The 11736-nt window shown below is 51.1% G+C and overlaps 1 protein-coding gene and 1 long non-coding RNA gene across 2 annotated transcripts in view; one reads left to right on the top strand and one right to left on the bottom strand.

Annotated features, from left to right (window-relative positions):
- Positions 1 to 1483: 1483 nt before the first annotated feature.
- The window catches only part of LOC147913128 (uncharacterized), an 11256-nt gene continuing 1003 nt past the window's right edge, over positions 1484 to 11736 (bottom strand). Inside the window, exons 2-3 of the long non-coding RNA XR_015549163.1 lie at positions 8863 to 9221; positions 1484 to 3193 (exon numbers count right to left, since the gene is read on the bottom strand). This is a non-coding gene — a long non-coding RNA (uncharacterized LOC147913128). The remainder of the gene's footprint in view (positions 3194 to 8862; positions 9222 to 11736) is intronic.
- Positions 11232 to 11736, top strand: part of MMP15 (matrix metallopeptidase 15) — a 20327-nt gene continuing 19822 nt past the window's right edge. The window contains exon 1 of the mRNA XM_004431659.3: positions 11232 to 11662. Coding sequence (XP_004431716.2) covers positions 11501 to 11662 — 162 coding nt within the window. The 5' untranslated portion in view covers positions 11232 to 11500. The remainder of the gene's footprint in view (positions 11663 to 11736) is intronic.

Here is an 11736-nt window from a genome sequence, read left to right as displayed (position 1 = left end):
AGGCTGGCGCGGGATAAAGAAATGCTCTTGATGGGGATTTTATCACACCAGGGAGAGTGCAAAATCAACACATCTGGCCTCGGTGTCCTCAGATGTTCCCTGCAGGCCAGGGAAATGATCATCTCTCGGCCCTCTTGGCCCACTTCCACCTGGCACCCTCGGATCTCTCCACACGCCTCCCCAGACCACCCCAGCTTTGTTTCCAGGGAAGAGGGAAATTACCGTGGCTTGTTTGTTTATTCCTTGTCTTGGTACCAGGAGCCTGAGGGAACCGAGGAGGGCGGCCCCGGGATGGTGGTGGGGGCCCTGGGCCTGGTGCCAGTGCCTTTCCTTTACTAAACAAGGGACTTCGCCACTACCTGAGCCAGAACGTCCCTTTTACAAATGAGGAGACAAACCCAGAGAGGAGAAATGACTTGCTCAAGATTGCCCAGTAAATGAGTGCTGGGGCAGGAACCCCACAGCCTGGCTTCTAATCCAGAGCTGTTTGTACAAACCCTCACACCATATCAGGGTCTCGGAATGAAACTGTGAAATGACGTGTCTGGGCTTTAATTCAAAAGGCTCCAATTAAAAAACGGGTGGGGGAAGGTTGGGGTCTGGATGAAATGATACTAGCAAAATGTGGATCATGTTTCAAGCTGGTTGACTGAAGGGCATTTCAAGCTGGTTGACTGAAGGGCTGGTGTTCACACATCTCAGTCCCACTGGTCCCCACCAGCCTTGGGTTCTGACCAGACCCAGCAGAACCAAAGATCCCTGGGATGGATGGATATACAAACCCACCGTGGAGCCCTGAGGTCCCTGTAGGGGCCAGCACCAATCATTGGGAGCTTCAAGTTCTCGTCACAGAGATGCCCTCTCCTTAAGGTAGGATTTCCCCAAAGAGGGGAACCTCCAAAAGAGAAGACAATGGCCAACCTTGTCTGACCATGAGCCTCTAACAGCATTGCTCATGGGTCCTGGGCTCCTCTCTTTACTAGGTAGCCCCATAAACTTTTTTTTAAATTGGCTGATTGGGAATAAATATTGTGAAAGATTACAATGCTTTCAGTTCAACTGGCACACCCCTGTTGTCCATTTCTGATGACCACTGTCCATTTCCCACATGGAAATTTCAAAGCAAAATTTTAGAAATCCATTTCCCAAAGGAGGGACCCCGCACAGAAATTTTTGGTGGAAATGGATGAAATTGCCCCAAGCTTTTCTCCAAACCCCGACTTCCTTTCCCTGAGGAAGCTCTGCCAAACACCAGGTCACGTCCACCCACCATCGGCGTTGACGAAGATTCTTTGCTTCACCAAACTTGAGTCAGGCTCCCTTGAACCCTCTCCCCAACAAGGCCCCTCCCCGTACTTCCTTCTAGAATCCAGTTTTAGCAAGAATCCTACTAAATAAGGTTACTGAGAATTTCTTACTCTGATATCTGATCACACTCCGCCTCCCCCCTGCCCCCAGATGATCTCCCATCACCCCACCTGCCTTCAGCCAGAATCCCCCAGACTTGATGTCTCCTCTTAGTAATTTTCCATCCACCAACGCCTCCCCACCCCCAACCTGCTCCTTGGCTCTAAATCCCCACTTGTTCTGGTTGTATTTGGAATTGAGCCCAGTTCTATACTGGAATCTCTCTTCCCCTATTGCAAGAGTTTTTTTAATAAAATCTACCTTCACCGCTTTAACTTCTTTCTGGCTCTGGTTCTCTCCAGCAGTTTTTGGTGTTGTGACTTGGATGTGTATCGGAACCACCATCAGACCCTCGGACTCGACCACCAGGCCTCACGGTGCACACCTAGACCTTTTGTCTCCAGTCTGCTTGCTGGTTTGGGTACCCAGTGGTGAGCCCGACTCTGAAATCCAATGCTGCAATAAATGTCCGTTGATGCACAGTGAAGACAGGTATTTTTTTTTCTTTTAAACAAACAATCCAATTTTTTTCCCCCTCCCCAAAGCCCTAGTGCATAGTTGTATATTCTAGTCGTAAGTCCTTCCAGTTCTTCTATGTGAGCTGCTGCCACAGCATAGCAACTGACAGACAAGTGGTGTAGTTCCGTGACCAGGAACTGAACCAGGGCCGCCAAAGCAGAGCACGCCAAACTTTAACCGCTAGGCCATCAGGGCTGGCTCGAGGACAGGTTTTGATTCTTAGGATTCTGAGTATACTCTAGAAGCTGGGCTAGAGTCCCTGACAAGCTGAGGCCAGGTTAGAGTCGTGGGTTTCTCTATAACAGCTGGGTTAGAGTCCCAGGAAAACAGAGGCTGGGATAGAGTCCTAGGCTTTTCTTTTTTTTTTTAATTTTATTTATTTATTTTTTTCCCCCAAAGCCCCAGTAGATAGTTGTATGTCATAGCTGCACATCTTCTAGTTGCTGTATGTGGGACGCGGCCTCAGCATGGCCAGAGAAGCGGTGCGTCGGTGCATACCCGGGATCCGAACCCGGGCCGCCAGCAGCGGAGTGCGTGCACCTAACCGCCAAGCCACGGGGCCGGCCCTAGGCTTTTCTGATTGTGAGAGGCGAGTCTCCATAAGGAGCAGAGGCTGGGTTAGAATCCCACATTTCTCTGTTCATAAGTGTAAAGGTACATTGTTCAAGAACATGGGAGCTTCTCAATCGACTGAAACCTCTCCTTCTCCAACTCCTGCTGCCCATATGCTTCTATGGCCCTCACGCTGCCCACTTTCCTTCCTTTAGTAAGGCAAAACCTTACTAAAAACTCTCTTAAGCTACAGTGGCCCCTCTGGGGCTTTTGGGATATCCCCAAATTAGTCCACCAAAGGGGAGCCCTAGGGTAAAAAGGAACAAAATTCTCTGATGCACATGGTCTGCTTTTTTCACTTGGTATGAAGAAGCTGGAAAGTATCTAAATGATTCAAACCTCATTGAAACTATTACAGTTCTTAATGTCTTCAGAAAATTTTTTCTGAGCCTGTAAATCCTCTAGAACTTCACAGCACCCCCATATTCCCCTCCCAGCTCTCCTTTGTATCTCTCCTTCTCTCCCAGAATGCCCTTCACCAACAGCACCCAGCCCCTCAACTCGCGTCACTGTAAGGTTCACCAGATCCCCATCTCTGTTAGATGAAGCCCAGGGTGTGGCTGGTACCCAGCCTCAAGTGAGGCCAACAGAAGACAACATTTAAACCTTGGTTTCGGTGAGAATTACATGCCATCATCAAGGACCTTCCTGACTCCTGAAAGAAAAGGGAAAGATTTATTGAACGATTTAGGATTGTTCTGGGAGTATACGCTCCAGATTCCCTAACTTATATCAACTTAGCCACCTACTGGTTGGCCCTGGCGATGCCCCTCTTTGATTCAGAAAGGCCAAATGGAACGTCATTCCTGAAGACCCTTTAAGGGTCTCCGACTACCCTGATTCCCATCAGAAATGAGGGAACTAAGAGAAAAATCCTTGGAGCCATCCCTCAGGTCTCTCCACCAAAACTGATGGGTCATGTATTTAAAATTGTAAACAATGAAGAGATGATACTGTGGCTAACTATCTCCATCCGAAACAACATGGAAAGAGCATTCAGGGCTGGAACTGACTTCCCAAACAGCCTCTGCTCTGGCCACAAGCTTTGTAGATGGTCTCAGATCCGAGCTCCATGACACATTACAGAGAAGTAATATTAACAGGCAAAATGCAGACATGTCTGAGCTCCAGACATTAGCCCAGCATTATGAAGATAGTATTTCCAAAAAAATTGGAAAATGCACAACAGAGGCTTATGGCATTGCAATTAAAACAGCAAGAAGGACCTAAAAAATTTAATCTCTGGCAAGCTCCAAAATCATGGTCTGCCACTGATCAAGACACCTGCCAAAACTGAAAGATAAAAAGACACTGGGTCCAGGAGTGCCCAGACCTCGAGAGGAAGGAAAAAGCCTGAGCCCCCTCCTCTCCAGAAAATTATTGACTCTCCTCTGGGGAAGTAAATGTCCAGTGCCCTCAACTGCCACCAAACTCACGAGGGGAAATAACTCTACAAGTTAAAGTGTACCCTACCGCGCTTCCATCGACACCATGCAACACATTCTACCCTTAGCACCACTTTGGCTCCTGCCCCCCCTTCAGAGTCACCAAACCTTACCAGTGGTGAGTTTTGATAATTTCCCTCATGATTGGCCTCTGTCTCAACCCCTTACCATTTCTATGGGACCTCTTAAAGCTCAACACAATTTCCTTCTCAGTTCTACCGCCCCAGTAAGCCTGTTAGGAAGGAATCTTCTCACGAATTAGGGTATAAAAATTCATCGTGTCCCCACAGGACTCCTCCCACAGGACCCCGACTCTTGCCCGTCATGTCTATTTCTCTAACGGCTTTGTCTGACTTCCCTCAGTCCTTTGCCCCCTTCAACCAACACCTATTTCACGGAAGATTTAGATCAACTATTAGACAGAATCCCCTCTTCTTTATGGGCAAAATCTCCACCGATGTTGGACGCATATGGATGCAGAACCCCTTAAGGTAGAAATAGATCTTTCCATGCCCTTCCCCAGGATTCCCCGATATCATTTACAGCCAGAAGGACTTGAGGGGCCATGCTCGATAATCCAAGGTTTATTAGACAACAGACTTCTAGTCCCCACTCCTAGTCCGTACAGTACTCCCATTTTGGCCATCAAAAAACCACCTGGGCAAAGATATTGGTTAGTCCAAGATCTGAGATCTATCAATAAAGTCATCAAACCCAGATTCGCCTTGGAGCCTAATATCCTGTCCGCTATTCCTTCCAGCACCCAATATTTCACAGTCCTCAACTGGTGTTCGCCTTGTTTAGGATTCCCCTTCATAAGGAATCCCAACACTTGTTTGCCTTCACCTGGGATAACAATACACCTGGACTGTTATGCCTCATGGGTTTCCTGAGGCTCCTACTTACTTCTCGCACACCCTAAATGCGAATTTGAGGGACTTAAAATTCCCAGGAGACTCCACTCTAATCCATATGTAGATGACCTCCTTCCGTGTCCTGACAGTTATGACATCTCCTCTTGGACACTGAATACCTTCTTAAGGCATTAGCAAGAAAGGGCCACAAGGTGGCTAGAGACAAAAATTCAACTCTGCTCTCTATGTCTGATATCTGGGTCATGATGTTCAGCTGCAGGTAAAGCTATCTCCACAGACCCAGCCTCTGCTATTCAGCATTTTCCTCTCCCTGGAAGAAGATGACAACTGGTGGGTTTTCGGGTCTTGTGGGATATTATAGGACGTCGATACCTAATTTCTCTATGATTGCCTCACCCCTCTACCATGACTAGGGAGGCATCCCCAGACCCAGTGGTCTGGGACCCCCTATCCAAAGACGTTTTCGAGAACCTTAAGGGCTCTCTACTTTCACCTCCCACCTTGGACTTTCCAATTACTTCCTGTTTTTTTCCTTGTTTGTGCATGAATGAGAGGGTCACACCCTCAGAATGTTATCCCAGAAGCATCATGACACCAAGACCTCTGGCATATTGTAGTTTGTCCTTTGACCCAGTAGCTAAGACATATCCCCTTTGCCTGGGAGCCACGGCTTACAACCAACAACCTTGTCCAAGCCACCTCTGATTTCATATTCGGTCGTCTGCTTGACATACGTGTTCCTCATGCTGCGCAGACCCTACTGCTTAATGAAAACACACAGGCCTTTTCTGCATCTCGACTTACCTCTTATGAAATCTTACTACTCTCTTGCTCTCACATCACCATACATCGCTGGCAAAACCTTAACCCTGCCAGCCTGCTTCCTTTCCCACTGATGGGACACCCCACGATTGTGTCATTAGCACTAGATCATTATCCTGTCCTAGGCTAGATTTATCAGAAACTCCCATCCCCCAAGTTGACCTGGCTCTTCAGAAGGAGGATAGGGCCTTCCAGGCTGGCTCTGCCATCATGATCAACATAAACCTCTAGAATTCTGAGCCCTGCCGGACATCAGATCAGCCCAGGTAGCCAAGGGAATTGCTCTTACTTGGGCTTGCATAAGAGCAGAAGGAATGAAGGTGAACATTCATACTGATAGCCGCTCTGCCTTTGGGGTACTGCATGATTCTGGTATGTTACAGAAACAGAGAGGATTCATGACAGCAGCTGAAACCCCAGTCAAAAATGGACCCCAAATCGCAGAACTTCTAGAGGCACTGTCATCGCCCCAGTTAAAACTGAGGGACATAGCACAACAAATTCAGACAAAAGTGAGGAAATAGACTGGCTGATAAGTATAGTAAAGTAGCAGTCTCTTCCCCAACCCCCCAAGAAATCCAAGCGGTTTCCAAGCCTTGGGACTATGTACCCCGCATCCCGCTTTGAGGCCCTAGACCCCTGGTGGGATTATTCACCTTCCCCTGAGGGACAGCTCTAATTTAGGATGACTCTAAGGAAATCATAAAAGAGATCCACATGACCCAAATAAGAGCTTCAGACTCAGAAGACTTGAATGAGAAAAAGCTGAATGTTGAAGCCAGTCAGAGGGACTTTGAAAACACCTAGACAGTGGCCTGGTCACTCCTAAGTCCATCTCTCCGGTCATTGTGTATGTTTACACAACACGACTCACGTGGAAAGGACAAAATGCGAGATATATTAAACAAACAGTAGTTTGGACACTTCGGGTTTGATCTGGATGAAGCAGTTGCCAAGTGACTCAACCGCCAGAAACATCACCCTGGGAAAACTGTGAAAGTGGGGCAAGCAAGGGAAGCGGCTCCCCCTCAGACCCTTCCTTCACTGGCAGATAGATTTTATCCAGTCACCAAAAGCGCAAGGCTACCAATGTGTACCCACTCTCATCTGCGTGTTTTCTAAACGGTTAGAGGCTTTCCACTGCTGAAATGCCTCAGCAACATCAGTTGCCAAAGTGTCTCCGAAACAAATCTTCCCCACCCGGGTATCCCCTCTACAATCTCTAGTGACAGAGGATCACATTATACAGGAAGTCGAAAAGGCAACACGTTAGTCAAAGACTCTGCTACCTTTCCATCCTCAGTCATGAGGCGCCATAGAAAGAACCAACAGCATCCTCAAGACCGAACTGTCTAAACTGAAGAATTAGACTTCCATGGCCACAAGTGCTGCCCATTGCTCTTATGACTCTCAGATCTTCACCCCTATCTCCATGTAAGCTATCCCCTTTTGAAATTATCATGGAAGGACCCAGGAGGAAGCCTTATTCATCTCGTCTAGTGGAAAATTCTAACTTCATTCAATCCTACATCCTTAGATACTGTTGAGGATTAACAAAATACACTTAATCCTATAATCAACAGGTCAAGGCTTCCCTTGACTGCCTTCCCTCTAGAACTTCCTGATCATCCCTGGCGTGACTTACCAGCAGGCCATCTGGTATTCTGGAAAAGCCACCATCAGAAGACTAATCTTGAGCCCAAATGGAAGGGACCTTATACCATTTCACTCATTTTTAACACTGCTGTCAAATTACAGGGTGTTCAACCTTGGGTTCATGTTTCACAACTAAAGAAACACAAGAGCTATTCAGACTGGAGAAGTATTCCAAGTGGAGACCTCAAACTGAGGCCCTATCATGTGCCTCCAGAAGCAGATGACAGCCAGGAGCAGACAGCTGCCCCAAAACCATGGGACCGAGTAGACGACGTGAGGAGGTAGCCAACTTCCACTCAAGACCAGGGAACCAGACCCACCTGGTCCCTCCTTCCTGCTCTGCTTCTTTATGCTGACCATTCGCCTAGAGACCCTCCCGTTCTTCCCGCAGGACCTCCCTGCCTTCACTAGGACTTTTCCTCACCTGGGACGGGTCTTCACCTTCATTTTTCTGTCCCTGAATTTAGGAGTTCCTGCTCCTCTCTCACGCCTCACTTTTCCCTGCCTCTCAGCAAGACTATTTTGCTCACAGAAACTTTAAGCTTGGGCTGAATGAGTCGCCACTTCCCACAATGCTACAGACTAATGGACCTGTCCTCCCTGTCCTGTGGGCACATCTGGCACTTCCCAGATCCCTTTGATCAACCAGTATACCACTTTTGCTGTGACCCTTCTCTTGTTCTCTCCACTGTTTTAAACTGTGAGAAACCCCCGCACTATTCCAGTCTGTCCTCACAGGGTCATGTCTGCTTCCATCGTAATTTTCCCGTGGGCCCCTTTCTGAGAATGAGCATTCATCATTACACTTACCTAGCTGTTGCTAGATCCAACATAAAGCCCCCAAATCGCTATAGGTTCTCTGGATATCCCTCGTATGAATGGGAATGCCCCTCGTAGCCTCATTTCTCGGACCCAGCCCAACCACACATGGACCACCTCCCACAAATCACTTCCCCACCTTCAAAATTAACATTCTTTGGTTACCCTTGGCCATCAGACAACTATTTCTATGACTCCTGGCTAACTCCCGATGATTCTCATTTTGTCTGTGGAACCCAGACTTATTGGCTGTTACCTGCCACCTGGATGGGGTCTTGCTGCCTTGCCAGTCTTACCAACCCCTTCATCCATCCCCACCACCTTCTTCCTTCCTTAAACTATCTTTAAAACAATCACTTCCCCAGATTCACCTCGCTCTCACTATAGGAACAAGAGGTATTCAGGACATCATGGATCCCCTTGTAGGTGATCTCGGTTCCTGGGGAGGCGATTCAGAAAAAACAGCTACAGAACTGGGCCTAAGTTCCATCCACGACCTCAATACTTTTTGGGAAAAAGTTTGCCACATTTTGGGTACCATCCCCAGGAATCTATCGCCTGGCTCAAGAAGTTAGACTCAACAACAGAATCACCTACTCATTGCTGATGCAGTTTACGGTGTCCCTGGATAACATCACCACTGCCTTCCAATGGGTGACTCGCCAACTACAAGAAACCCAGCGTGCTGTTCTCCATAACTGCCTCACCTTCGATTTGACCCTGGCCGCAGAAGGGGGCACTTGCACAGTGGTCAGAAGCAACTGCTCCCCCTTTGTTGCTGGCAATCTACCTGACGTCTCTGCCATACACAAGAGGGTTCGAGAGGTGAACAAAGAAATTGCATCACTGCCATGGCGCTCGCACCACCAAGGAAGGACAACAGGTCCCGGGACTTCTTTTGGTAGATCCCTGAAGATTTACCAAGTTGGGCACGCAGATCAATTCAACCTCAAATCTTCGTCTTTCCATTTATCTTCAAGGTATCCATCTCGTTAAATGTCTTGTGGGTCATACAGGACAGCAATTATCAACCATCACCAACTCTCAACAGGTGGTTCCGCTGGTTCTAAAAGAATAAAAGGCGAGCAAATGAGAAATGGACTTATATTGTTCAGAGGAACGAAAAAGGCCTCTTCTTTCCTTGAGCAAGAGGGGAGCCTGACAAAGATTCTTTGCTTCACCCAACTTGAGTCAGGCTGTCCTGACCCCTCTCCCCAACAAGGCCCCTCCCTGTACTTCCTTCTAGAATCCAGTTTTAGCAAGAATCCTGCTAAGTCAGTTTAGGAGAATGCCCCACTCTGATATCTGATCAGACTCCGCATCCCCACTGCCCCCAGATGATCTCCCATCACCCCGCCTGCCTTCAGTCAGAATCCCCCAGACTTGATGTCTCCTCTTAGTATTTTGCCATCCACCAATTCCCCTCCCCTCCAGCTTGCTAATTTGCTCCTTGTCTGTGAATCTCCACTTGTTCTAGCTGCATTCAGATTTGGGCCCAGTCCTATACTGGAGTCTCTCTTCCCCTATTGCAACAGTTTTTTGAATAAAATCTATCTTCCCACTTTAACTTCTGTGTCTGTTCTCTTTAACAGTGCTCTTTTTCTCCACCTGGCAGGTGGGTGAAGAGGCCATTTCTAAAGCTCTGCCAGATCTCTGCTGGTTTCCGGGAGGTGAGGCCACTGGGCAGACCCAGGGCCTGCTCTGGAGAAACCCGCCCTCAGGTAAGGAAAGCTCCCATTTCCGGGGCTGGGAGGTGGCCCAGGAGAGGGAAGGTCTCCGCCCTCAGGCCCTCTGCAGGCGCCTTCACCTTCTGACCCCAGGGCAGACAGTCTGTTGGGCCAAGACTGCCCTTGGTCTGGACACGCAGCCTCTGCAGACCTTAGAACTAGGTCCTGCACCTCAGGCCTTCTGCATCCATACCGCCTGGATCTCAAGCTACACCTGGAATAGAATTAAATCTAGCGCTTTAAGCTCCGCTCCCAGAGAAGTTGCCCACCAGCCCGGCACCTTGTCGGCGACACTGTCACATTTCACTTGCCCAAAATAGTGTCCTCTGCTTGGACACCTAATGTGTGCTAGGCCAGGAATGGGAAGCATACCAACACTCACCCAGCCCTTTGCCCCACAGTCCAGATAAGGACATGGAGGCTCAGACAAGTTAAGTAACTTGCCCATCTCCATGCCGCGGGTTAAGTGGCAACGCGGGACGCCAACCGTGTCCCTCCCAAACCTGTGCTCTGTCTCACCACACTGCACACCCAGGGTACCATACCCCAATTTGCAACAGAGGTAAGTCACTGAAGAGCCAAAGACACCTGAGGCTTTTGAAAAGAGGCCTCAGGCCAACAAATCTCTAAATTTTTGTTTATCTTTTTTTTTTTTCTTTTTTAGCCTAGACAAGACACTCGGGTCCCTCCTACCCCGACCCTCCTTCCCGCCCACCACGGCCTCAGTATCCCCACCCACCCAGCGGATGGGAGAAAAAGGAGTCTTCATTTCTCCTTGCTCCCTCCCTCTGTGGGAGGTGTCTTTGGGGGTCAACCTCGCTCCCCTAAAGCAAGGATGTGACGGGGGCGGGCTGGGGGGTATTCCCGCCGTCTGGAAAGAGTAAAAGGGCGCCGGTCCCACTCCACCGCCGGCACCTGCTACCAAGAAGCCTCTGGCCGAGGTACCGCCCCCGGTCCCCGCCGGGGTAGGCGCACAGAGAGAGCACTGGCCCTTTAAGAGCGGCGCGGCCGCGGCGCGCGGGGCGGAGGGCTGGGAGCGCCCCGAGCTGCGCCGAACTCGCCGGGGACGTCGGGCGCCGGCTCCCTGGCTCGCGCGCTCGCTCCGGCCGGCTGCCTGCGCCTCCTCCCGGGACTGCGCGGGCACCCGGGCCCGGTCGGGCGCCGGGCGAGCAGAGTCCCCGGGCGAGAGGCGCGCGCTCTGGGCAGCGCCCGGCCCTGGGCATGGGCAGAGGGAGCTGGGCGCGCAGGGGGCGCCTCGGCACCGGGCGGCCGGAGCGCTGAGCCAGACAAAGGCTCGGGAGTTGCGCTTGCTCTCAGGAGCCGGGCCCCGGGCGCCGAGGCTGCGGGACCCCGAGGCGGGCGGCTCCGGCCGGCCCTCTCCCCCGTGGGCCGGCTCCGCGCGCTCGGACCTGCCCTGCCCGCTTCTCCCCGGGCGTGGGAATTTGCCGAGGGGACCTAAGCGGCTTCGGCGGGGAGCGGGACCCGGAGGTCTGCCGCGCGCCCGCCGGGCGGGGAGCCAGGGAGCGTCGCAAGTTTCGGAGCCGCGTGCGGGCACCCGGCGCCGGCGGGCGGGCGAGCCCCGCGTGCAGCGCTCCGGGCCGGGCTGGGCGCCGAGAGCATGGGCAGCGACCGGAGCGCGCTCGGACGGCCGGGCTGGGCGGGCAGCCTCCTTGGCGGCCGGGAGGCGGCGGCGCGGCCGCGGCTACTGCTGCTGCTGCTGGTGCTTCTGGGCTGCCTGGGCCGCGGCGCGGCGGCGGAGGACGCAGAAGTCAACGCCGAGGTAAGGACCCCCACCCTGCCCCCTGGGCCGTGGGCTGGGGGACTTGGGGGTGGGGTGGGGAGGGAGCCACGCCC

The sequence above is a fragment of the Ceratotherium simum genome, chromosome 30 (genome assembly GCF_057802395.1).
Source record: "Ceratotherium simum simum isolate JZ-2026a chromosome 30, ASM5780239v1, whole genome shotgun sequence".
Taxonomy (NCBI): Eukaryota; Metazoa; Chordata; class Mammalia; order Perissodactyla; family Rhinocerotidae; genus Ceratotherium; species Ceratotherium simum.
The sequence above is the reverse complement of the archived record's forward strand: the minus strand, read 5'-3'. Positions and strand labels throughout refer to the sequence as shown.